The sequence below is a fragment of the Pyrus communis genome, chromosome 6 (assembly GCF_041283825.1).
Source record: "Pyrus communis isolate YQ-2024b chromosome 6, ASM4128382v1, whole genome shotgun sequence".
NCBI lineage: Eukaryota > Viridiplantae > Streptophyta > Magnoliopsida > Rosales > Rosaceae > Pyrus > Pyrus communis.
Window position 1 is genome coordinate 2,422,133 of NC_142570.1, and position 25,815 is coordinate 2,447,947.

A 25,815-nucleotide genomic window follows, 5' to 3' on the forward strand; every position below is an offset into this window, starting at 1 on the left:
CCATTTGATTTTGGTTTGGTTCAATTTCAAACATTTTTTGTTACAGTTTAGACCTAACTTATAGTCCCGTTAAAAAATTGGGCTTACTTTACAAGCTTGTTTCGGTTTGGGTTTTCAATTTTTGTTATTTTATTTTTAATAGTTTTTTCAGTTTGTTTTTGGCTCCTAAACGGGGAAAGAACAATTTACAGTTTGTAAAACCAAATTGATAACCACCATGCAAAATTCAAGGAAATCTCTTGGTTTGTTTCCAAATCAAAAGGGAAACAAAAATTCCAGCAACTAATAACCACTGTACTAAAATTCAAGTATCCAAATCAAAATTCATGTATGAACTCCACCAAATAACAGACTATAACTCCAGCACTTAATTTGCTAATTATTAAATTAAATGTTGTTTTATATTATGCAGTTCGGTTCTAAATATTAGGATCCAAAACTAAACCGTTATTTTAACTTTCAGTCCAATTTGCTCATGTTTCGATTTCGGTTTCGATCCCAAGTGCCCAAATCTATCACTGGACCAACCACATGTATTTTCTTCACGTGATTGATCCTTAATGCGAAAATGACATTATAATATAAAAAATTTAACATAAATTATGAAACGTAGATTTAAAACACCGTTATTTTAATGTCTCTGTACTATTCTCCGTTCCCCATTGTCAATTTCCAAACGGAAGTCTATACCACGACGCATACGACAAGTCACCATTCAGTCAACGCCAACTGGTGTTTTAAGTAAGATAACCGGCAACTATCAAAGACCAAAAACCCCAATCACCACACTCCACGTGTCCATCAAACAAGTCAGCCAGTATCGCCGTCCAATACGTAAATATCCATGAAATTGTCGATATTTATGTCTAAAAAATTAAAGATCAATATAAAAGTGGGCAAAATGAAAACTCATCCTATGTCTACGAATTTGTCAAAACTCATTGTAGATTTCAAATTTTAAAAATTTGTCAAAACTCAAAATAATGAACATCAATAATATTTACCTCACTACTAAAAATTTGTCAAAACTCATTGTAGATTTCGAATTTTAAATTTTTTTTTTTTTCAAATTGATTCTCTAATTTAGACTAAAATATGAATGAATTAGATACATCCACCCATTACTAATTTCCGTCAAAAGCAACCGATACCGATCCATAAATTTGCGACTGAATTTGTCCTCGTACTCCTAAAAAGTTTAGTTTATATAAAGACATAAATTAATTTTTAAAATCAGTTTCCCGGTGAAATCTCATCTGTTGGAGGGAATATCCTTGGTTCACAGCTAGATCCACGGCGCCAAATTCTCTGGTCCCTCCTTGCTATAAAACTCTCGGTCCCACAGGATTTCACCACCTTAGGAATAAAAGGCTCTGCAGCTTAAGAAACACTGTAGGAACCAGGCAGAGAGAGAGAAGCTCTGGGAAAACGCCATGGCTTCCTCACACTGTAAGCTAACAACCCAACTTTACTCCAAAGATTAATTTTTTGCTCCAGTTTTAGTCTTTTTTTCTGGTGATGGTGTGATTTTTTCAATGTTTGTATGTGAATGGTTGCTGGGTTTTTTTTCTTCCAGTTTTGTGGAAATTAAGTTGCAAATTGGCTCCAAAGATTGAAATGTTTGCTCCTTCTTTAGAGTTTTAATTGTTGATCGTGTGAGTTTTTCAATATCTGTATGTGAATGCATGATTACTGTTTTTTTTTTTTTTTTTTATTTATTCAATTTTGTAGAAATTAAGCTGCAAAATTGGCTCCAAAGATTGAACTTTTTGCTCTTTTTTTAGAGTTTTAATTGTTGACGTGATTTTTTCAATGTTTTTATGTGAATGATTACTGGGTTTTGTTGAATTTTGTAAAAAGTCTGATTCTTTGTTTCCTTGGTGGTGGTTGATGAACTTCTGATATTGGTTCTGTCTTGTTTGCCCCTGGCAATTGCTTATCTGGGTGACCGGGTCTGTTTGATTAGTTTGGCTGGCACACCCCGATCCGGATGTCCAGGTGAATACCGGAATTCGAGGAGTGCTGGCCGACACCAAAAGTCGGGTGTCCAGGTGGACTTTCCGCGTCGGGGGAAGCTTGCATTTAATTTGTTTGAAGCAAATTTGGTGATTTTGGAGTATATTTTTCAGTTTTGCAGTTCTGGGAAATTGATATTTAGTTGAAATATGCCTTGAGTGTTTCCTAATTTAGCAAATTTGTTTGATGTAGGGGTAATGTCAGGTTGTTTTTTTAATACTATTTATAAGTAGGCGTTTTTAGTTGAATGAGCCAATTGGTTTCTAAATATGGGAAGGCACAGGTTAGTTTGTAGCGCAAATGGCGATGGTATTATTTCGGTTTGTATGTATGATAATGGTATAGTGTTAAGACTCATAAGTTGTATTTGACAGGCTTTGCACCTCTCGTGTTCCTACTGCTCCTTGTTGGGTGTTCCGGAAGGCCAATCTGTCCGCTTCCTAGCAAAACAGCCGATGCCACCAATAGACAGCCTCTACAAACTTCTCGTCCATACAACATTGCTCATCGAGGTTCAAGTGGAGAGATTCCTGAAGAAACTGCTGCTGCATACATGGTAATAATTCACTAAATATGGGCATAGTTACATATTGTATGCGTTTTATTAAGCTTCATTCACTTGATGAAAAGCTGTTCCCGGTACACGGGTACTAAAACATTCATTCTTGCAGAGAGCTATTGAAGAGGGTGCAGACTTCATTGAAACGGATATCCTATCTTCTAAAGATGGTGTTCTTATATGCTTTCATGATGTGACCCTTGATGATACAACTGATATTGCCAAACACAAGGAATTTGCAGATCGTAAAAGAACCTATGAAGTTCAAGGGATCAACACTACCGGTTTTTTTACTGGTACGTGAAGCCCTTCTGCTTGCAACACTTTTTTAAATCGTTAATCTCACTGAACATTGATCGCATTGTGTTGATGGGTATCTTTGTACATCCCATCTTCTAAGTGACGGTTGAACGCCCAAGTGATAAGTTTTGTTAGTTTACCACAACTCCCAAAATTCTTATACTTCTATCTTTACTTTTTGTGATGTCTTTATCGCCAACTGCGAAATTAAAAGTTACCTTAACCTGTATGCAGTTGATTTTACACTAAAAGAACTGAAGTCATTACGAGTGAAGCAGAGATACCCATTTCGGGATCAACAATATAATGGTGAGTACCTATCTCGGTAAATAACTCTTCATTTTAGCATGCATCTTTTATTACTTTCTGTTACTGACTATTTGATGATAGAGACCTTATTCCAGTATCAGATTTCTAACCATTAATAGCTTTATCTTGTGGCTTTAAAATCATGCGAGCGCTATATTGTTAGCTTATGTTTTGAGCTTGATCGAGCATTTAGATAGACCATGTGCTTAAGCTTTACTGCGACGCATCTCACCACTTGACTCACAGTGCTAATTCCCTAGGTCGTTGTATAGAACGTGCTATATGTAATGTAATATTGCTACACTTACGTAATTTTTTGCATTAAAAAGCATATGTTTTGTTTCCGAATTCTGAGTAAAAGATATTCATTTATATAGATGGAAATATAAGGATGGTTGAGATATACTTCTCTGATGCATTCCTCAGGAAAATATCCGATTATTACTTTTGAAGAGTACATTTCAATCGCACTGGACGCACCCAGAGTTGTTGGAATATATCCGGAGATTAAAAATCCAGTATTGATCAACCAACATGTAAGTATCCTGAAAGCTACCACAAATAATGGTTTCACAGAATGTGATTAGCATTTTTTATTTTATTCTAATCTGTCACGGTCTAGTTCTAGAGTTTTTTTATTAACGGATGGAAACAACTCAAGTTTCGCACTTACTAATTATGTAAGAAAGCATCAGGACATGGAATCTCTGCCACCATTTCGGGTGCTGAATCTGATGGATATCTTTCTCTTTTGTACAACACTTACCTGATGTTTTAATTTATGACAGGTGAAGTGGGCAGATGGTAAGAGGTTTGAGGACAAATTTGTGGAGACACTTAAGAAGTACGGATACAAGGGTTCATACCTATCAAAAGATTGGTTGAAACAACCTGCGTTTATCCAGTCATTTGCTCCAACTTCACTTGTATACGTATCAAATCTGACAGACTTGCCCAAGATCTTCTTAATTGACGATGTTACTATTCCAACGCAAGACACTAATCAGGTTTGTGTTCTTTCTAGCATTTATCTCCCAGTAGACGACTTACACACTATAGTTCTTCCTTTGACTTTGCAGTATTTGTATTCCTCGCTGACTGACCTCAAATCTATGATGTGCAGTCCTATTGGGAAATTACTTCGGATCCTTACCTTGACTACATTAAAGATTATGTGGTGGGCATTGGACCATGGAAAGATACTATAGTTCCTGTAGTAAACAATTATTTGCAAACACCTACCGATTTGGTCTCCAGAGCCCATGCACATGACCTTCAGGTAGATTTCTTCTCTGCAAACACTTGTCTGTTTGATTTGGGGTAATCGGGTCCTGTTTCGTTGACCACTGGCGTCATTGTTGTCTCTGCTATAATTTGAGAAGCCAAAATATGGTAACATGCTGGACGAGAGCTACTAGTAAAAGGTTGAATGACTGTAGAACAGAACAAAAGATAAATATTTTCTTTTGTAAGAGACTAATTTGTAGCTGTTCAGGCACAAAACCTCGTTATGGATTGTAAGATACGTATAATAATGTAGATGGGGTGAACCAAGGTGTCTTAGATACATCGTGTTGTAAACCCACCCTAAAAATATGAGGAACCCACGTTGGTTTTCTGTGATTTATCTTCTGAAATACGAATGCTGCAGATGCATGGACGTAATTCCTGTAAATCGTGTTCTTACATCTTCTTCAATTCCAATGCAGGTGCACCCCTACACGTACAGAAACGAGAACTCATTCCTGCACTTGAACTTTCATCAAGATCCATACGCAGAGTACAATTACTGGATTAACGAGATAGTTGTCGATGGACTTTTTACAGACTTCACAGGAAGCCTACATAACTTTCAAGAGTGGACCTCCTTCAATGACAAGAATGCATCAAGTTTATTGCACAAAATAGCATCAATGGTCTCTTCCTACAAGAAGGCGTGAGATCGAAAGTACATTTTAGGTATCATTTAAGCTTGTTAAACTACATAAGTGCAATTTCTGCAGACTACAACCCTGTAAAATTCATTTAGAGGAGATCGTTTTTCGTTTCTTTTCTCAGTTCAATTAGTATCTTGCCATTAGTCTACTTTCATCCCAAGTTAAAGCAATTTAGTGACGTTCTTGGATATTTCATCTTTAAATTTCGTTCTTGGATATTTCAATCATATTTGTTCAAAATCATCAGATTGCAGAATTTCTAACTTCGGATTTGATTTGGGCGTGCAAAAGTTGAAACCTTTTAGACCATAGTCGAGTGAAACTTACAATTTCTAATCCAAGTGGACAATAAAATCTTCCTCTTCAACCCAGTGTCCCATCTCGAGTTCAAACCCTTCCTTCTAGTCTAGTTTAAAGTAGTAATATCGCTTTTAGTCAATAAATCATTCATACCAAACTTATCAGCATCCATAAAAAAATGTGAATCACACAAAGGATTATAAAAGAAGTGCATTTATACAACTAGATAAACACTATCAGGCATTTTTCTGGAATGCAACAAAAACCACGTGTGCTGATCTGAAAATCACATACAAAACCTAAGCCAGAGAGATTAAAGTTAGATCTGCCTAGATAACATTTTCATTCTTCATCCTTCATCCTTCTAAATCATTAACTTATGACACCTTCATCTTCGATATGTCTTCAAGCAAAAACCTAGATTCAGCAGCAAAATCAACTGGAGCAACTGCCCTGGCAGTTATCCTCTTCCGCTTCTCGTTATTGTACTCATTCAGAGTAACACTGACCCTAAAAAGATGAGGAACCCAAGTTGCTTCTTTCAGCTTCTGTTGGAATTCATTCTCGTCTCCATCCTGAAACAAAATGTAAAAGTTATAAAAATCAGAAACCAGCTGCTAATATTTCATGGTCGAGTTAATCATGTGTAATAAGCACACTGAATTGAATTGTAAAGATGTACCTTTGATTTCAATTTGTCCAGTTCATCTGCAGAGCACCCGAGGACCCTCTCAGCTTCATCATTGAAAAGAGAAAGATACGTTTCCCCACTTACATCAGCAACTCTTGCAACTAATATATACCTGGAAAGAGAACAAAATGGATATGAGAAGTTGGGAATCTGTATAAAAACGCCAATAGCATCCTTATCATGAAATATCAAACCATATTTTACCTTAGACTGCATTCTTCATCGTTTTTCTGGCACCCTTCACACCAATAACCAGACCCAATAGCTTCAGTTACTTTCTTGTTGCAAGTTTTGCAAGCACGGTACCACATTGTCTGATCAGGCCTGATCGAACTTATGAATGCTTTAACACTGAAAAACGCAGGCTGCATAGGACAAAAAGAAAATATTCAGTACAACCACAATTCATAAAGTTTCAAGATTTTCAATTCTATTGAAATAAAGATTCTTATGTAATTAAGAGCCATGGATAAAAAGTGGTTATACCTTATCCTCACCCAAGGACGGGTCTTCAGATATATGAGACAGGGTGACTCTGTCAGAGTACATGGACCTTCCTCCATTCTTGGCTGATGGGTTCATACCAGAGCCAATGGAGGCCAATGAAGATCCTTTGCCTTCGGAATCATACCTAACAATTAAGGCAATTTGATCATTTTTTTTTCGGTTACAAGAAAATGTGATCATAGATAACACATGGAGATAAAGAAAGAGAAGGCTAAATCCTGATGAAAAATAACTTACCAGGACCTCAACTTCTGTGCTTCAGGCAACTCTGGATTAACTAGTATTGTGCTCCTGCTCAATGTTGACAATGATACACCTGCAACAATATATAAAAGAGTACATTAATATCAGGAACTTTGAGTGTTCATGTTGGTTCAGTAATGCATAATTATTTTAACTGTCATATAAACTTTTAGGCTACCTTGGAAGTCTCCAACTTTGAGGGACTTGATAGCGACTATGGGAGATTGATCAGCAATGTCAAGCAACTCCTGGCCTACACCAGTTGCAAGCTCACCCCATAAAGAAACCACAACTGTCTTCTTTCTGCAGTTCAGATACAAATTGATTCAATGTACAGTATTAACATATGGCAATTGTAGTCGGTTACTGAACAAGAAGTTCAGTAAGCTTACGTTTCATCAGCAATGGTGATATCACGCTTCGGAATACTCTCATTGTTGCTCTTCCTTCTAATGCTCATTGTAGGAGACACATTTTGAACAACCCCAATAACATCTGAGATATAAAGCAGATATGAGTAATTGAGAAAGCAGAAAATACACATCAAAACAAATTCAAGGAGTGGTTGCTTACCCACAAGCTCCTTTCCATTAACATGGGGACCCAACATATCGATGGGCACAAAATTGAATTTTATTTCAGGAACAAAAGCTGCTTCATTGCTAGCTTCTTCCACCTCAGAATTCTCATTCAAAGTCATTTCATAGTCATTTTGCACCGTCTTAAACTGCTTGTTAGCAACCCTCAGAGATCCCTTTGAAATGTAATAAACCTTCCCTAACTCAAACTTCTCAAAGAACTTCTTTGCAGCTTCATTGAACATTGTTGCTTGAATTTGTGTACCCTAAACCAACATAAACAAGTAACACTACATAAGAATCACCACACCGCATACGTTAAGCCATTATTTTTGGGAAACTATAAGAATGCCAACAAAACCAAATGAGTCTTTGGCTTACATCTTGATCCGTTAACTCCACATTGAAGACGCAACCTTCACCTCTAGCATTCTTGTAGGTACGCATGGTACCCTTGTTTGTAACACGAACCTTTATGGTCCAATTTCCTTGGTAAGGGTTCAAGGAAACAAGCGGGTGAACCCTTCGTGTCATAGCCATTCTCGCAGACGGAGCCATACTGAAATCAATACATACAAAATCAAACTATCAACAAACACAATCATAAATTCAAATACACAGTCACAACTGATTGGCAGCAAAACCAAAACACTTACTTCCCAGCCTGCTCATGCACAATTTGGGCAGCAGATTTTGAAACCATTTCTTGCTTGGGCTTCAATATAACCCCAACATCTTCCTTTTTGACCTTCCCAGCCTGCTCATGCACAATTTGGGCAGCAGATTCTGAAACTATTTCTTGCTTGGGATTCAATATAATCCCAACATCTTCCCTTTTGACCTCATTTTTCACCTCTGCCTCAAGCGCAGGCGAAACCACCTCACATTTTGTTACAAGCAGATAGCTGAAAACAACAAAACAAAACTTCAACATTCCATGCCCAACATTTCAAAAGAGGGAGAGAAAGAGAGAGAGGGAGAGAGATTGAATCGCTTACTTTTCAGACAAGTTCGAATTGAAATTAACAGAGTAACCCAAAACGCGAATGAGACCCAGATTCTGAATCTCCCCAGAGGTGACCTGGGGGCCCAGCCGCGAGGAGAGCATCCCCTTTAGCTTCGCAGTTCCATCAGTAGCAGTAAACCTAGAACACCAAATTCCAAAACACAAGAACCTCGATCACACCCAAAATTTTCACATTCCAAACCATCACAAATCACTTCAGAAAACCCAAAACTTAAATTTCCAAAAATTGAAGAAAGTAACCAGATCCAGATCTAAAAAGGGATCTCTAAAAACCCAGAAACAAATGAAATCAAAAAAGGAAAAACAAAAAGAAAGAGAAAAGCTCACATGAAAGACTTGCCCCTGGGGGTGAGATCGCAGACCTGAACCACGATCTCCGGCAGCTCAACGGACTCGTCCGGCGACTTGTTCGCCAAGATGGTCGAAATCGCATCTGGGGTCGGCCCTAACTTCGCCATCCTCTCTCTCTCTCTAAAAATGTATGGAGGCGGAGAGATGGTGAAATGAGAGTGTCTGCGTGTTGGAGTCGGGGGTTTTTGTACGACTTTATTCCGGCGGGAGACTTTTTGAAATCGTTTTTATTTCCCGCAAGGCTTCCAAAAAATGTTTACGTGTTTTGGCGCCAATTTCGGGTTTCGAGGGTTTTTGGTTTGGATTTTTGGCGCCCCCGCCGGTTCGATTTCGTTTCGTTCTTTTACCATTTTACCCTCCCGTTGTTTTGCTGCTAACGGGCTTGGGTTACTGAATATTGTGGGCCTTTCTCGACAACCGGATCCAAAAGATAATTAGAGTTTTATTGAAATTTTGTTAAATGAGTAATGAGACAGATCCGAGGCACCTCTTTTTTTTTATATAATATTTAAAAAAAAATTTGGGGTCTAAGTTGTAGTGTATTTCAACGATTTGAATTATTTACATTTTAAATCTTTTCTCAAAGATTATATCTACTAAAAATCATCCAAATCTGAAATCATATGATTGTTGGACTAAGGGTTTAGGGTTTCTTTGTAGAAACGTATTCGTCCATTTTCTTCATTACCAATAATGTTTTTAATGGATTTGGATATGTCTAATTTTTTATAAAGATGATCTGTGAATGATGTTCTAAAAAATAGACAGTTCATATCGTTGAACTATATTATAGAGTGGGTCGTATAAAAACTCGTGCCAAAAGTTGTATAAAAAAGAATTGTGTAACAGATCCACCTCCAAAATTGTGAGGAAGGATAAAGCTCCATCTGCGGACATTTATTGGAATTGATTAGCTTAAACCTCTAATTTAGTTACAGATATCTGTAGACCTCAAACTTTCATATTTGTTTCACTTTTGTCCATTTTGTTAGTTTTAAGAAATAAATAAGTGATTTCGTCTTGCATGATGAAAAAGTTTACAGCATTAAAGTTGTACCGTATATGTTAATGAAATTTTGTTTTGACATGACTCATCTTTTTGTTTTTGGTAAATTACAACATGAATATTGTTAGGAATACTATTTGGCTCCTCATAATTAACGAGTCTTTGCATACATGCTGACACTAAACACACGTACATTAACTACCACAAGATGTTTTAATGGTAAAATTTCAGGCGCGTATTTCATACGGCACGTCTTGAGTTTGATTTTTGATGTTGTGTGAATCACACGAGGTGACTAAGAGAAAGGCTGAAATGCCTTTGAGCCTTATCGGCTCCCAAAAATGTAGACTACTGTAACAAAGTCACTATAAGATCATCTCTTGTTAAACAAAAAAACGCAGGTATGTTAACTATTTTTGCCAAATCAAATGTATGTAATCGTCCATGTGAATTTACAAGAAAATAACACAATAAATTGGAACATGATGAAGTCTTGCATTAACATGGATTAAATATTTACTTTCCCTATTGGAAATACCTAAATAATTAGTTTAATTAATCTCTATTAATGCAAAAAAAACATGCTAACCTCACATACAACTCCAAGGAGAGAAAATAATATGTGAATACGTATAACCATATATAATGTACAACAACAAGAGATAAACTCCTAATCTAGATTTTTTTTTTTCAATTCTTTTTGTTGCAAGTGTTAATAACTTTTCCCTCTAAGCAATAGGGCGGATGTACATTGGGACCAAAGTGGTATCAGGACCACTCTGAGACCACTTGGGTGCCAGAAAATAATCATGTGAAGGTTTTCAGGACACTCCGAATGTATGGTACGAGCCCCTTTTGTGCCCACTAAGTGTTTGATGTAATCCATGCTAGGCATATCTCGATAGCAGTCAAGTTACGTCAACAACACTCGATAATTACTCTCGACAGCACTCGTCAATTGCTTTCGCAAATGTCGATATATGTTGGTGTATGTGACACTGCTAGGCAACAAGCCCACCAAATGTTCCATGAAATGCCTCCATGGGTGAACTGAAGTTTGTTTGCGCTTGAGCTATGTTTCTATCTTAAAAAACTTAGACCTTTACCATTGAGACCCCAACATTCAAATTATGAATTCCCCACTCTCGCTAAGTACAGCATGATGGGCAACAAGAGAAGCAAGACAGCCCCCATCTGCACTTGGGTTCAATTGGGGTTGGTTTTGAGGCCTGAGACGATGCTTCCGGTGTTTCTTCCGGCGTCTGTGGCCGCGATTGTTGCTGTGACGTTGGCTTTGACCCCGGTTGGTGCTTGTGTTTCGCTCCTTCTCCCCGTAGCGACACATTTATGTCTCCGTCCCCTGCCAATCTTCATGGAACAGAAAAATGTTCAGATGTTTGCTCAACATGCAAATGAGCAAAAAGACATAGTTGCAATGCAAGTAGGTATTTGTTCGTATGAGATTGTTCAAACGATAGTATTTCAAGCTAATCCCGTCATTGTTCGAAACACATTGTTAGTCCTTGTAGTTTGCACAAAGTTCCATTTCTACCAGTATTTCGGATTGCGTCAAATTTGATCCCTATAGTTTGCAATTTGTTCCAACGCGAGGACACTCATCAACTTCTGTTAATTCCTTGTACCAATCCGTCACATACGTGTTACACGGGAAGGTAAATTTGACGGACTTTGGACAAGAAATCAACATGACGAATGTCCTGAAGTCGGAACAGTTTGCAACTACAAGACCTGATTCGACGTAAAATGCAGTGGCAAGTGTAACTTTGTGAACATTTACCAGCAATTTCAATTTTGCTAACATTTACCAGCAACTTACATTGGGAATGCGAAAGATTTTGTACTTCCATCCGAAACATGAGAGAGGCAAGCCGAATGATACTTGCCGCCCTCGCCCGCTGTGGGTGCCTTCTCCTTCTCACGACTTTCTGCATTTTCCCTTATAACTTCTCTCATGGTTTCCACAGCTTTTGCTTCGGTTGCCCTCAGACTCGGCTCCTCCTTCACATTGCCTTTCTTATTGGAAGCATTCTCCGCTGATTGCGCCGTTTGCTTAGCCGGAGGCTGGTTGCTTGTGAAGTCAATGCTGCATGGACCACTAGGCAAGTAACTTACCTCACCAGGTAAACCCAATTCACCGGATTTACACAGCCAGTTAATCTCGTCTCTGGTAAAACTCATATTTCCCATCTGAATGCTGAACAATGACTCGTTGGAAGCGGGGCTCCATTCCATTGGGGATGTTGATTTGTTCCTAGCAAACACGTAATCCGGAATCCTATACGGTGAGGAGGCAGGGTCGCCTGGCCTCTCCATCACCTGCGTTGGCGGAGATTGTGTTGCTGAACCGTTTGCATCAACTGCTGGTTGAGAAGGTGACCCTTCTAGTCCATCACTAGGTTGCACGTCCTGTGCGGGCTCTGTGCCCACATAGGCGGCAAAATCCTCGTCAGTGGCTGCATTTGCACCCAATTCAAAGGCTTCGGAACAATCAGATACCTGAGAGTAACTTAAATTTTCTCCTACGGTAGAAGTGTTAGCTTCGCCTAGAGCGGTAATTGGATCCGTCCTCAACTCATTCAACTGATTGGACGGGTCTAATCTGCCTGACCCGCTGCTTCCTTTGCCTGCAATATCAACTCCACAGGGAGTTGTAGCTGCAGGGCTTTTCCTCGTATCGCTGTCTCTTGTTCCATCTCCATGTTCCACACCTGGTAATATTGTCTGATTGAATCCAGGATCCGAAGTTTCCACAACATTGTTGTCCTGATCAGGTTGTTGGAAGGTCGTTGTGGTTTTGGGGGCTGTTTCCGTGGTGGACGCTGCGTGGAGAGTGTCCGAAAATGTTGGTAACGAGGCGGATGGGGAAGAGGAGGGAGGGCTTAACCTTTTTCCCTCATCTGCCGATCCCATAACTAAAAATTGTCTTGGTTCCGCCTAGTGCAGTCCAAAACCATCAGGTTTCTGGGAATCAAAAAACGAAACAGAAACATAAGGACAACAATGTGCGAAAAAAGTAGGCTCGTCCAGTAACCATTTCGTTTTTTGTTTTCATTTTTTTGTTAGAGACATTAAACCTCAAATCCATAGATTCGATATGAACCATAAATCACAATATGTTCCACGATCGTTGCCCCTAAGATTTGAACACTTTCATACATGTGTTCTAAATTGAAAATTCGAATTGCATGCTCAACATGATTTGGAAAGACCTCAGCAATTATCGTTCATGAAATTTGAATTCGAGATTAAAAACAAAGACACGTTAGAAAACTTCGAACTTACATGCAAAACCAAATGCCAATGAACGTGCCCTTAGAGAGACTGCCAACCTTCCGGCCTTCGAAAAATCGACGACGATCCTTACCGGCCTGAAAATCAGCAGGATCAGTTTCGCAGCGATGCCAACCTACGAGCAATGGTGGGGTAAGACCGAAAATTCAAGAAAACAAACAAAATCGAAAACCCGAAAAAAGAAACTGACGGGGGGATGAGTGAGAGAAACCAGAGGAGGAGGATTAGAAGGCCGTTGCTTAGACTTAGGGGTTTCTTTCTCTTTCTATTTTCCATCTAATGACAAACTTAATTTGCCAAGCGCGTCTCATCTTAACTAATTTCTTGCAATCCAAGGCTGTAATTGCCCTTTTTGTCCTGGCCGGAGTTAGAGCAAGTAGACACAACAATCTTCAAATATGTCTCCTTAACGACGTCGTTTAGAGAAATATTTTGGGCGTGACAGTCACCCTAAAGTTGATTTGGCTACGGTCTAGTCCTCGGTAAATACGGATCCTTGCCAGATTCTCTTTACGAGGATTCCGGAGATTCGTGAATCATATCCGTTCATGATGTACGATGAATGAATATGATTGACGATATCCTCACCAAAATGATTCGGAGAGGATCGTGTTGGGTCCTTGCTAGTATTTCCTATTATATTTTTATGTTTTTAAGTCCAAAAATTCAATAAAAAACGCTTATGTGGGAAGATAAATAGCAAGACCGCCTTCAAATAGCGTAAACTATTTTCCGGCAAGAAAAAGGTTTTGGCAAAATCCAACAATCGGGCGTTTTGCAAAAAGAAGTCAAGAAAATTACTCACGGTTTTTAGTCGATTTTTCAAATTGTACCAAAACAATCATAAAACCTAGTTTTCATGAACCCTCGCCGTGCCACGAACTTCTTTGTATTAATGTTGGACATTCCGATGATGTTCTGAATGATCAAACTCCGTTGTGGCTATATTATTGTCCCCGAAGGAGGAACGTGCTAGGTCATTTTAATACAAGGCCGAATTCGTTTTAATTATTTTGTTTATTATGTGCTAGGTACAATGAACATCGATTTCAATATGCAACTGAATCTAGCTGAAACAAACAATCAAACATTTAATGTTATTGGTACAAACATATGTAGGCCTTCCGGCTTCCTCCGATGCTCCGATGCAAACGCCGTCCTCCCTTCTCCCAAACTTGCAGTTGTTGGACTCCAATGGAACTTCAAAATCACAATCTTACCCTATTTGAAATGAACTTTACGAAACAATGTAGATTCCGGACGTGCAACCAGTTCACAGAAAAGAAATATACCGGTTGCAACGAGAAATCACCGGTGTCACATAGTATGCTCCGATGCTTCATATACATTCTGCAGCTGCCTGTCAATCTTCTGCAATAAAACTTCCACTTCTAGAACATAATGAGGTTCAAAGAACATTGTACAACGAAAACTTCGAGTAAGAGCCGTGTCAATACATAAATCAGTACGCCGAGCATTATTGAAACGGGAAGAGCGGGCAGAGCTTTCTGATACAAAGCTAACAGTACCAGAGTAACTCCAAGGCCACCTATGATGGCAAGATAACACGCATACACGGTCATAAAATCATACATTGCTGCCCTCCCGACTAAAACACTGTAGAAGATGAAGTCTCCCAATCCCAGCTTGATTGAACCGGAGGACCCCAATCCGATGCCCTCAAGCAACAAACTTTCACTCGCCACAACATCTTCCTGCCTGCGAGGCTGAACATTTGCTACACGCTCGAGTAATGGGGCAGATAGCTCTTGACCCCTATCTGGAATCCACCCCTCTTCGGCTCTAACCAAACTCGAATCATTATTAACATTGCCAAACTCACCAAGATTCGAACTTGAATTCAAACCTGAAGTGTGATCGACATTGACATTAGAATTTGACCCGGGATTCTCATTCCCATTACTCGAATTCTCATTTCTCCTATCTCTCCAAACCCTCCTCTCACCCGCATTACCCTGAGAATCATGAGCATTCACGGGCCTGGCCTCATAAACCAGAGCCGGAATCTCCTCATCCCTAGAGATTGCGAGCTCCACCAACAACTTCAACGGCCCGACGGGTAACAAAACCGCGGCAAGATCATACAATGCCATGGCAACCAACAGCACCCAAGTTGTCCACTCGGGCAACAACGTAAACCAATAAGCAACCAGCATTCCAATCACAACCAAATAGCCCTGCGTCACGAAAATCGCCATTTTCGACATGAACACCGCCAAAACCCCAACAACAGCAAAATTGAACAACACCAAAACAAACGTAATCGAATCGACCGGAACATTAAAGTCCTCAATCAAAAACAGGGCGACTTCTCCGCCCATGAATCCCAGAACAACAAAAGACGAAAAACCCATGTAGATTTTGAGGAATCTGGTGCATCTGAGGTAAAAAAGGAGCACCAAAACGAACGTGACGACCGTGACGACGGCGACAAAAACGAGGGCGTTTAAGAGGGCACCCACGAATTTGTCCCAGGAGGAGTCCGAGGCGGTCTCGTCGTAGGCAATAGTGGCGATTGAGTTCACCGTCTCCGACGAGGATGAAGCGTCGTCGTTTAGGACTGTGACCAGAAGGACCACCAGCAGCATACAGACGGAGACCGGAGTGATGATTCTGATCAGTTCTTCACCCAGGGATTCGAGAATTGTTGGGGGTCTTGGGTTTTGGGCCATTGGGTGTTCGATAATCGGATCCATTTCGGATCTTGGGGCGGAATTTGGGATTTTTGATTTGAGATCTGGTCGCGGCTCTGAGAGTTCGGCTGAGAAATGCTTCTCGGGTGTTTTGGTGGAAGAGCTGCTTGGACTGGTCGATGGCGTTGGGAAACAATCTTAGCCGCACATCTTTTTGACTTTTTGCTGGTTTAACCAAACAATGACATTAGTTTTTTTTTTACTAATTTCCCTACAATTTACATAATTTATTTCACTTTGAATTATAAATCTTCCAAGACATAACAAGTGAACAATAATAATTTAATCAAACCCGTCATCACATGTGTCAAATATAAAACGTTTCATTTACAATTGAAAATAAATACAAATATATCATAAAGCAAAATAACAAACTAATGTCAATAATTTTCAAATAGTTGACGTAAAATGGTGGGAATCAATTTGACCCAACTGATCATAAGTGACTTGACCAAAGATATTGTGCTACCTCATTGCACCCATGTTTCGAAGAATAGGTGGGTGAGCGATCGCATCAAAACCATGGGTTTGAGTCGAGGGGAGCACTTATCGGTGCATACCTTGGTAATAGTAGTAAATATTTGAATGATAATTTTGAACGTGAAAGAAGGGGAAATATTTATGTGAAAAACAATTGTAATGGTTTAGTCAATCATACAAGACAAATAAAATCAAGTTAAAATTTCTAAAACAAAAAAAGTGACAATAATGTTAAAAAGTTGAAAACTAAAACAGTTTAGAATAGGATTGCATCATATGCTTAATTACATTTAAACTCTAATTAATTAAAACTCAACTCGTGTCGCACTTTAACGTTAATGTAAAAATCCGTCAAAATTATTTACTTCCTAAAAAAGTTGAATGGGCTTTAGTTGTTTTGGGCTTCGTCCACAGATATTTTGAGGCTCTTTAAAGATAGCTTGCCTGGCCGTCTCAGAAACCATAAAACAACCCAAATACAAACGTCCACGTGGAGGCAGCACCGCTCAATGGACATCCACAAACCCCCAACGTCACGGCTCAAATCCAACGGCTGTAAATTCGGCCCCAACCTCGACGGATCAGATCTCCCAGAGCTCTCCATATAATCCAACTCCTCCCTTTTCCTCATAAACCCTATTCGAAATCAGAAAGCTTAGGGTTTTGTAGTCGGTCCCCTGAGAGCAGAGTGACAGAGTGAGAACCGGACAAGGTAAATCTCCGTCGAACCCTCGCGCCGATCTTACGTCCGTTGTTGTTATGCTTCCGATGCTTTCGATATTCCGTTTGATTTGGTTTTTGTTTCCATTTTTTTGTTGCTTTTTTATTCGGGTTTTTGTTTATTTTGTTTGGAAGGGATTTAGGGTTTTTGATATTTGCATGTGGGGGTTTTGTATACGATTCGTATGTGGATGTATCTCTGTGCGTGTGTGATTGTAGTTTCTAGTGTTTTGATTTGTGGGGTTTATGGATGCTGCGGAACGGAAGAACCTGTGTGTGTTTGTGGTGGGAAATTTTTGGGGTGTATTTTTTCGATTTATCGAATATTGGGTGGAAATAAAGTTGTCTGCTTGAGATTCTTCGAAATGGGTTTTTATAATCAACTTCATTTGAAACATTTCCCTACACTTTCTTAAGAACCAAGAAATTTTTTTTTTTTTTTAATTTTATTAATTTTTTTTTTTTTTTTTGTGATTTTGTAACCCTTTTGAAGTGTGGAACTGCTTGATCGCATCACGTTCTTATTGGGTTGTTTTGTTTCAGAAGTAGGTGAAGAAATTATTTTCGATGATCGTTGTGTAGGTCTCTAATTAATCTTATGTATTAGTTAAGTAATACATAAACACAATTTAGATTAAGGTTTCTTATGCATAGTACATAATCACGACTTTGCGTTAACATGATTATAACATGTTTAGTGTTCTGCCACTTTGCGGTACTTGTGCTAAAGAACAGGATGATTGTTGATGATATGTACTTGTTTATTGAAGCTTGTGTGCTTGTGCTTTCTTTTAGGTGATTACGATGGCTTTCTTAAGTAAAATTGGGAGCATACTTAGGCAGACTGCAAACAAGCAGATCAGGTCTGAAGTATCTCCTCTCAAACTGTCCATCCATCAAGCTATAAGATGCATGTCATCCATGGCAAGCTCAAAGTTGTTCATCGGAGGTGATTTCAGGACTTCAATATTTCCAAATATGATATTCCTCCTCTCATGTTGCTTGAATTTGTGTTAAGATGCCTCCCACTTTTGTAATGCAGGCATTTCGTACCAGACAGATGACCAGAGTCTGAGAGAGGCTTTTCAAAAATATGGTGAAGTTGTTGAGGGTATGTAATTAGCTTGCTTGTGTTACTTTGGGACTTCTAGACAAAATTAGACATGTGCGACTTTATAAGCTAAGGCAAAAATGTATTAGATTATACACAGACTTGCAGTGGCCTTTCTTTTAACGGGATTGTCAAATGGGTCAGATGACTGTCAAATGCTTATGAGGCTTGGTGAAGTGTGGATGTGGGCTTCACTTATTTTATGATCCCTTTGATTTTTCTTTATTGTGAACCTCTGTTGTCACGTCATGTTTCTCCATCTTTCTATTTGCATTGTCTGATGATAACTCACATTTTAGTTTCAATACAAGTTTGTTTGTAAAATATGAAAAGAAAACTGATTGATGCTGATTGACCTGATAAATGTTGCAGCAAGAATCATCATGGACCGCGAAAGTGGTAGATCAAGGGGATTTGGATTCATTACCTTCACTTCTAGCGAGGAAGCATCTAGTGCTATCCAGGCCTTGGATGGGCAGGTGGTTATTTGTTATTATATTCTTTCTTATTTTTGTTAAATGGTATTGGATAATAGTGGTTTATTGAATTCGTTTGTTTACTATATACTTTGAGGAGTATTTTTGAGTACTGAATTAGTGTCTGGGATTTAAAACTTTGATACTAGCAGGTTTTCAACATTCAATTTTGCAGAATTAAAATAATAGAAAACCTGTTTTGTCACATGAAATTGCATTAGTATAGTCGTCTTATGTATTCTCACTGTTACTTCATATACCTTGGCAACTGTTAAATTTTGTCTGAAAATTCTGTAGGAGCTTCATGGCCGCCGTGTAAGGGTGAATTATGCTACTGACAGGCCTCGCCCCAGCTATAATAACTACGGTGACGGTCAAAGTAGTTATGGATCTGGTGGTGGAAATAATTATGGTAACTATGGACCCAGCGGAGGTGACAGCTATGGAAGAGGAAACACTGGATATGGTCAAGGAAGCTACAACAGTCCTGGTAATTATCCAAGTGCAAACACTTATGATGCTCCGGGTGGAGGTTTTGGCAATAGCAACAATTTTGGTGCTGGTACTGCTGATAACTTCGGTGTTGGTGGCGACAACAGCTTTGGCACTGCTAGTGCTCCATTTGGAGAGAACAAAACTGGTTTTGGCCTGGATGATCCACTGGAAGGAAACGATAGGGACGATGATGATGCGGGTGACTTCGCCAAGAGGGCCTGATAATAATTATTAGATTTCAGGGGCAAATTTAGTTTGCTTCTCCGGCAGTGCTACAAATAGATTTTTTTTGTTTATGTTACATCCTTCTCATGTTCCCTTCCCTGTCTCTCTGAACCATGTTATTACATTTTATGCCGTATTTGCCTGTCACAAACTTCATGCACCTTTCTGTGTGCTTTGTTAATGAAGGACCTTGAATTGTGGAAATAACTGTCGACTCGTTCTCGCCCTCTTGAAATGTATACCTTGTTGAAGGACCTTGTCAAATCTATCCAGGTAGTGTTCAAGGAAAGTGAAATTTGCAAGCTCTTGTTTATTTCTGTCCGGGGTGTTAACGGTTAGAAAAACGGCGTGTTGAATTCTTGCACTCAAGTTTGAAACTCTCTTTGCCGTCTTCTTGCACTCAAGTTTGAAACTCTCTTTGCAGCTTTCTGCGTCTGGCGACTGAAACAACCTCTTACAGTAGTTTAGAATAGAGCACTGGCTCGTCCAAAAACCCGTAACAAAGGAAGAAACTCCCCTTGCACTTGTTTTTGACTTCACTCATAAAAGTGGGAAAAAGGGACAGAAACAAGGAAGGCGAGGCAGAAATGGGAAGGAGAGTACATAAAACTGAAAATATTGGAGAAAAGTTTCTGATGATTAAATAACGAAAAGCCTCGATAAGCTTCGGAAATCGGTAAACACCAACGACGTTACAAACGAATGGCATATTAGCTTTAGCTACAGAATGAACACCTAACCACCTTCTATATTTTCATATTTTCTATGAATCTATACACTGCAAAACTTCATTCCTGTTTTCGACTCAACTTTCGTTCTCATCAATTGACCGGAACCACCTTTGTGCATTCAGGACTACCGGAGAACCTTTCTTGGCCTTCTCCACAATTTGCCTTATCAACTGTTTCTCCATCTCAGCATCGGAATCATCACTGTTCTCCCCACTGACAGATGATTTATTTGAACGCTGAACCCTGGAAATGCGCTCCTCATCCGAGATACTTGCTTTGCTCATGAATGAAAGGAGATCATCACCTATGGTTTCCTCTTTACTGAAATCAAAATGATTCACAGAACCATCTAATTCATCACTTTGAGTTTGACCGGGGCTTTGATGCCTGAATGTTTCAAGAACTTGACAAGGTGAGTTTTCACCTAAGGTTTCCTCTTTACTGAAAGCAAAATTCCCCACGGAACCATTCACCTGTTCACTATGAGTTTGCCTGGGGCTTTGAAGCCTGAATGTTTCAAAAGCTTGACAAAGTGAATCATCACCTGCGGTTTCCTCTTTACTGAAAGAAAAATTCCCCACGGAACCATTCACCTCTTCATTTTGAGTTTGACTGTGGTTCTGAGCACCGAATGTTTCAAAAATCAGACAAGGTGAATCCTCCTCATCTGATTCACTGATCTTCATCAACTCTTCATACGCCTCGTTGTACGCATCTAAAGCTTCTCCCGATAAGTTCATGACTAGAGGCTCTGCCGTGGTTTTGCAATTTTCTGCAGAATTTGTAATCTCATGGATTCCGGAATGTATGTGATTGTCTGAGAAGTCTCTCCAAGAATCCTTGTGCTTCAAATCTGCGAGTTGGACCTCCCTTTGGCTGTTTTGTAGAGACACCTCAAGCTCCTGGACACGTTCTTCTAGTCTTGATTGGATAACTTCATGCAGACGCAAGCTAAGCTCTCTGGGAGAAACTGCATAGTTTGCACAGTGATAATCTGTAGAGGTACTGCTTGCCTCTTCATTTGACATGGATTGGGCAACAGATAGCCCACCAACCAAGTCAGCTCTCAGCTCGCCTTGAGCAAAATCTGCCATTAAGTCTGGGTCAAGCTGCACAAATTATCATCTCCGTTAGCACTTAAAGAATCTGATGAGATCACTACATAAGCCAAAAAACGCATTTGAATTATAGAAAGCCAGTAATAAACGGGTCCTATGGAATTAGCATTTGTGTTCTAGAAAGACACGATACTAGAACTGAAACTTCAGTGCAGAAAATCATTTACATAATAGGAAAAGGGCCGAATATTTACTAAAGTGAGATACTTGAACCCAATCAACAAAGAATTCAAAGCTAAACTAAAATGTAAAGATGTGCTGCTTAAACATAAGAATACAAAGATAAACATAACTGACCTCAGCAACATCAATCGATCCTCTCTCTGGAATAGAAGTGTTCATGTTTAACATGTTTAACCCCAACCTCTCAAGTTCAGCTTCAAGCTCTGCTTCTATTTTACTCATGGACTCTGAACTCTCTTCTGCTTTCCAGTTATATGAATTTTTACCATCATATTTGTCCTTATTCTGTTCAGTAGAAAAAGAATTTGGTGCCTTATCAAAAACGGAGCTGTCACAAGTATCTTGTGCACCATAATTCTCATTAGCTATTTCCTTCATTGTTACTGAATCTTTCATTTGGAGTTCCTCCGCTAGATCCTGAACCAAGTTCTCGGTCTGCTTCAACAAATCTTTCAACTTGTCAACTTCTCTTTTATTTGCTATCAAAGAAGATATTATGCCAATAGAAATCCCAAGACAGAGAAGAACTGCTCCATCCAGTGAACCTGATGAAGGGAAAAGCATTAGGACATGAACTGAGATAAGTTAGAAATACTGTATAGCAAATATGGATATTGGGTGAACAGAATTTTCAGCTTTTACGATTGGAGTCATATATGCATTTGGGACATTGACTTAATAGAGCATTAACATATAAACAAATGACTTTTCCCTTGATTGGCAACCTAACAACACCAGAGAATATGAATTTTCCCCTCTTTCAATACATACCATGTTTCCTAAGAAATTGAATATGCCAAGGAAAGAACATGACACAAAAAAAAAATTAAGCAAGGAGACTGACTTAAAAAGCCTCTAAAGTCTAAAACGAAGATAGGTTACCCTTATGAAGTGGAACCTAGTTGAGAAAAATCTGGAAAATATTGAGAATTACCCCAGAATAAAATTACCCCTACAATATGAGAAGAGGATTACCTTCAGAATGTAAGTGTTTTCCATTGACCAATTTACTGGCACTGCTCAATTTTCCATGCCGCCCCTTTCCTGTCTTAATTGTCATCTTCTTGGGCAGATCCAAATAACCAAGTTTTGGTTCTGGAGGAACCCCACATGCATTTTCATTAGTTTCCAAGTAGGCTTCCTTATGCAGCTTATTTTCCTCGATTCCAATCTGAGACCTGAAATGACCCCGACTTGCTTTGCTGATAATTCGGTTTCCATCAGTCACAAAAAATGGTCTCATAGTTGGACTAGATGGTGATGGAAGGGTAAGCACATGTTCCTCTTCAGCACGCTCTTTATATAACTGAGCCACAAGGCAACTCTCTAAGGAATTTACTGGCTTAATCACATGCCCATATGAACGCTTAGTTCTAATAGAACTTTTGTTTTTTAGAGGAACATGATAAGAACCCCTTTCTCCACTCGAAGATTTAGGCAATGTGGCACCAGTACTGTCATCAATATCATGACTTATCCAAGCCCCATCCCCATTCTCATTTTCATTTCCTGAGTATACCGGTGACATGTGTGATAAAGAAAGTACATTGCAATCCTTGTACTTAACCAAGTCTCCCAGCTTTTCACCATCATACCCACTAGTAGAAGCCACTTCTGTCCCACAAGAACTTTCTAACAAGTAAGCATCCGAAGCCTTTTTTCTATCAGTAGAAACATCATCACCCACTTTCTTTCTGTGTCCTAGTCTGTGTAAAGGATGCCTTGAGGATTCAGATTTGTCGAGATTTGCATCCCCAAAAGGCAAATTTAACAAGCCATCTTTGTCCCCATTCTTGGATATGTTCTGCCAATACTTAGTCAAATATCCGGCACCTGCAGCTGCTGCAACAACCCACAAGTCCATATGTTCCCTCTTTCCGAAGCCAGATTCCACCAAGAAAACTTTCCTCTCTTTCAGTTCTCAGTACCAACAACCCAATACCAAGAATTTGCCCACATTGCGGGAGGGAAATGTTCCAACTTAAGTATCAAAAACCCTTTATAGTTTTGGCGCAATCGGTTATGAAAATGCATACTTGAACTAACAACCACAGATTTGTGGAAGTAAAACAGCTGCCCAATTCAACAGAACAGAATTCCCAGCATCCAAAATCCGGAAGATAACAAAGATACTACTTCTGAAGAAGAACAAAACAGTGAATAGGCTTAATACGCAAGTCCCAAAAACCCAAAAAAAAAAAAAAAAAAAAAAAAAAACCTCAATTTCTGCAGCAATAAACCGATTGCAGAGCCAAATTCCTCAAAAATCACAATATAATCAACCAAGAGCTACAAGAACAACAACATATCAGAAGCAAGAAACCACTTTCGATGAATGCCAAAAATCTAAACCCTACCCAATTACTAACAGCAAGTCAGCAACCTACACTGAGAGCTCATCAAAGAACAAACCTCAATATCTCCGAAAACGCAATAATATCCCAGAAATGGCAAGATATCGAAAATCTGAGCTATACCCAATTGAAAGCAAGTTCTTATAGCCGCAGAAAACCCATTTTACAGACCACCATTGGCAAGAAGGTGAAAACAGCTGGGAGCTCTTGTCTTCTTGGCGATGGAGGAGAGAGAAAATAAAATTAAAAGGCGAGAGAAAGAAGCTTACTTTAACGAAGCAGTGAATTCGTGAGGAAAATCTGAGAGAAACCCAGCTTTTGGTAGAGGGATTTTCTGAATCTTTTGAAGAAGAAATTGGATGCTCCGGAGGAACAATAACCAAACCACCCGTTTGCTCTGTTATCTACGCAGCGATACACCCCACAAACCCAACCCCTTTACATTTTGATAAACCAGGGAATATTTTTTTCTTACCTTTTTTCTAAAAAGAAATTTAAATGCGTCGATTGGTTTATAATCTAATTTTCTGATGATAATATAATATCATCTCTCGCAATTGTTTTGAGCTCGCCAACAATATTGACTAAATTTTTGTTATCTAGCCAAACGACTCAAATGTTTGGCTAGCCCGCACTTCTAACGGTACTAACTATTTTGGCTTAAGTTAAAATGTTTTTGTATTATTTCTTGTTAAACTTAACAACTCAGGCCCAAGCGCACAAACTACGTTATTTTATAATCAAAATTTTAAATCCCTCTCTCCTCCTACTAAATGTTAGCTAGTTAACGTTCACAAAATTAAGATAGCTTGTCATTTAGTTAGCCTGTTAGACCATCTTTAACCAATTTGGCTAAAGAGTCATAAGGCTAAAATAGCCTGTTTTAACATGAAAACCGTCTCAAACCGAAAGTTAGGCCAAAAGACTTGTGATCCCCACCCGGCCAAAAATGGGAGAATCGGCCAAAGGGCCGGCCAAGAGCAACTAGCCTGCCAGCTCTATAGCCCAGCCCTCTAGCGCCAAAATGTCAAGTTTGACATTTTACCAGGGCCCCATCTCAACACATTTGAATGTCAACGGCTACCTGGCGTTAGCATGACACTAGCTAGCAACGGCTAGCTAACGTTATGATGCTATTAGGTTACCGTTGGAATTTGATATTTTTTTGGGCAAATTTATTTATTTTCCTATAAATACCTAAGTCATTCCTACACCATTTCTCACATGCTTTTCACCATTCCACACTATCTTACCTTATTTTATTTCAATTCTTCACATTCTATTCTCTTACATCTTCCAATAATCTTTCCTTTAATTTTCTCAATAATTTTCAAATGACCACTTCTGAAATGAAATGAAGGGATTGGACCCGAAAAGAAGATGAAGCTCTTTGCATGGCTTATAGATAGGTGTCGAAAGATAGTGTCAAGGGTCGTTCTCAAACAAGTGAAGGTGTTTGGAGATGTGTGAATTCTACCCCAATATGCAGCCAATTTATTAACATTGGAAGATGAAGATAAGAAGTGTCACATAAATAAGAATCATATCTAAAATTTGCACAACTAATCACATTTCGACACATGGCACTCGAAATCCTATCTGAAAAATTATTAAGATTACGTAAAGATAAGAAATATGGAAAGTTGCTCACTTTAGCGACACTTGTCACTTGAAATCCTATCCGAAAATTTTATTGAGATTACATAATGATAAGAAATCTGGAGAGCTACTTACGTTAGCGACAAGTGTCACTCGAAATTCTATCCAAAAAAATTATTGAGATTATATAAAGATAAGAAATATAGAAGCTTAAATGTTCGAAAACCTTATTTTAATATGGTAGTTTAATTTAAGTAACCATATTAATTCAATTAAAATAATAAATTATGTTTGACCCATGGTCATTTGGCCTCCTCAGTTTGAGATGAGTTTTTGTCAAAGGGCTATGTTTGACCTATGACCCTTTGACTATCTCGGTTGGAGATGGTATAAAATATGGCATGATACTATTCATTAAAATATAATTTCTTGAATGACTATAAGGCTAAAGTGAGCTTTTTGGACATTCTTTA

General features: G+C 38.9%; 6 protein-coding genes across 7 annotated transcripts; 2 read left to right on the forward strand and 4 right to left on the reverse strand.

The window, feature by feature from the left end:
• Positions 1-1,265: 1,265 nt before the first annotated feature.
• Positions 1,266-5,316, forward strand: LOC137711385 (glycerophosphodiester phosphodiesterase GDPD6). Its single transcript, XM_068450620.2, has 8 exons — positions 1,266-1,449; positions 2,391-2,572; positions 2,688-2,871; positions 3,110-3,184; positions 3,611-3,720; positions 3,973-4,191; positions 4,308-4,463; positions 4,894-5,316. The coding sequence occupies exons 1-8, from the start codon at positions 1,434-1,436 to the stop codon at positions 5,122-5,124; spliced, it is 1,173 nt and encodes a 390-aa protein (XP_068306721.2). The 5' UTR covers positions 1,266-1,433; the 3' UTR covers positions 5,125-5,316.
• Positions 5,317-5,618: 302 nt separating this feature from the next.
• LOC137711384 (replication protein A 70 kDa DNA-binding subunit B) lies at positions 5,619-9,080 on the reverse strand. The gene is made up of 12 exons (XM_068450619.2): positions 8,795-9,080; positions 8,439-8,585; positions 8,097-8,345; positions 7,822-7,999; positions 7,436-7,706; positions 7,255-7,357; positions 7,041-7,165; positions 6,857-6,935; positions 6,599-6,743; positions 6,317-6,477; positions 6,104-6,224; positions 5,619-5,996 (listed from the first exon to the last, which is right to left on the reverse strand). Exons 1-12 carry the CDS (start codon positions 8,923-8,925, stop codon positions 5,799-5,801), a joined length of 1,908 nt encoding a protein of 635 aa, XP_068306720.2. The 5' UTR covers positions 8,926-9,080; the 3' UTR covers positions 5,619-5,798.
• Positions 9,081-10,504: 1,424 nt separating this feature from the next.
• On the reverse strand, positions 10,505-13,587 carry LOC148696111 (uncharacterized). The gene is made up of 3 exons (XM_088696205.1): positions 13,128-13,587; positions 11,662-12,806; positions 10,505-11,192 (listed from the first exon to the last, which is right to left on the reverse strand). The coding sequence occupies exons 2-3, from the start codon at positions 12,753-12,755 to the stop codon at positions 10,973-10,975; spliced, it is 1,314 nt and encodes a 437-aa protein (XP_088552331.1). The 5' UTR covers positions 12,756-12,806; positions 13,128-13,587; the 3' UTR covers positions 10,505-10,972.
• A 547-nt stretch (positions 13,588-14,134) lies between these two features.
• LOC137711017 (presenilin-like protein At2g29900) lies at positions 14,135-15,979 on the reverse strand. Its single transcript, XM_068450209.2, has one exon. The coding sequence runs from the start codon at positions 15,851-15,853 to the stop codon at positions 14,528-14,530; it is 1,326 nt and encodes a 441-aa protein (XP_068306310.2). The 5' UTR covers positions 15,854-15,979; the 3' UTR covers positions 14,135-14,527.
• Positions 15,980-16,904: 925 nt separating this feature from the next.
• LOC137710654 (uncharacterized) lies at positions 16,905-19,564 on the forward strand. Its single transcript, XM_068449738.2, has 5 exons — positions 16,905-17,042; positions 17,846-17,999; positions 18,093-18,161; positions 18,534-18,640; positions 18,935-19,564. The coding sequence occupies exons 2-5, from the start codon at positions 17,855-17,857 to the stop codon at positions 19,352-19,354; spliced, it is 741 nt and encodes a 246-aa protein (XP_068305839.1). The 5' UTR covers positions 16,905-17,042; positions 17,846-17,854; the 3' UTR covers positions 19,355-19,564.
• A 411-nt stretch (positions 19,565-19,975) lies between these two features.
• LOC137711024 (uncharacterized) lies at positions 19,976-24,252 on the reverse strand. 2 transcript variants are annotated; one of them, XM_068450218.2, is made up of 4 exons: positions 24,013-24,252; positions 22,365-23,527; positions 21,504-21,934; positions 19,976-21,197 (listed from the first exon to the last, which is right to left on the reverse strand). In XM_068450218.2, exons 2-4 carry the CDS (start codon positions 23,251-23,253, stop codon positions 20,163-20,165), a joined length of 2,355 nt encoding a protein of 784 aa, XP_068306319.2. In that variant the 5' UTR covers positions 23,254-23,527; positions 24,013-24,252; the 3' UTR covers positions 19,976-20,162. The 2 variants fall into 2 exon arrangements, with proteins under 2 accessions (XP_068306319.2, XP_088551514.1); XM_088695388.1 differs by lacking the exon at positions 24,013-24,252 and having other exon boundaries at positions 19,976-20,512; positions 20,633-21,197.
• Positions 24,253-25,815: the final 1,563 nt, after the last annotated feature.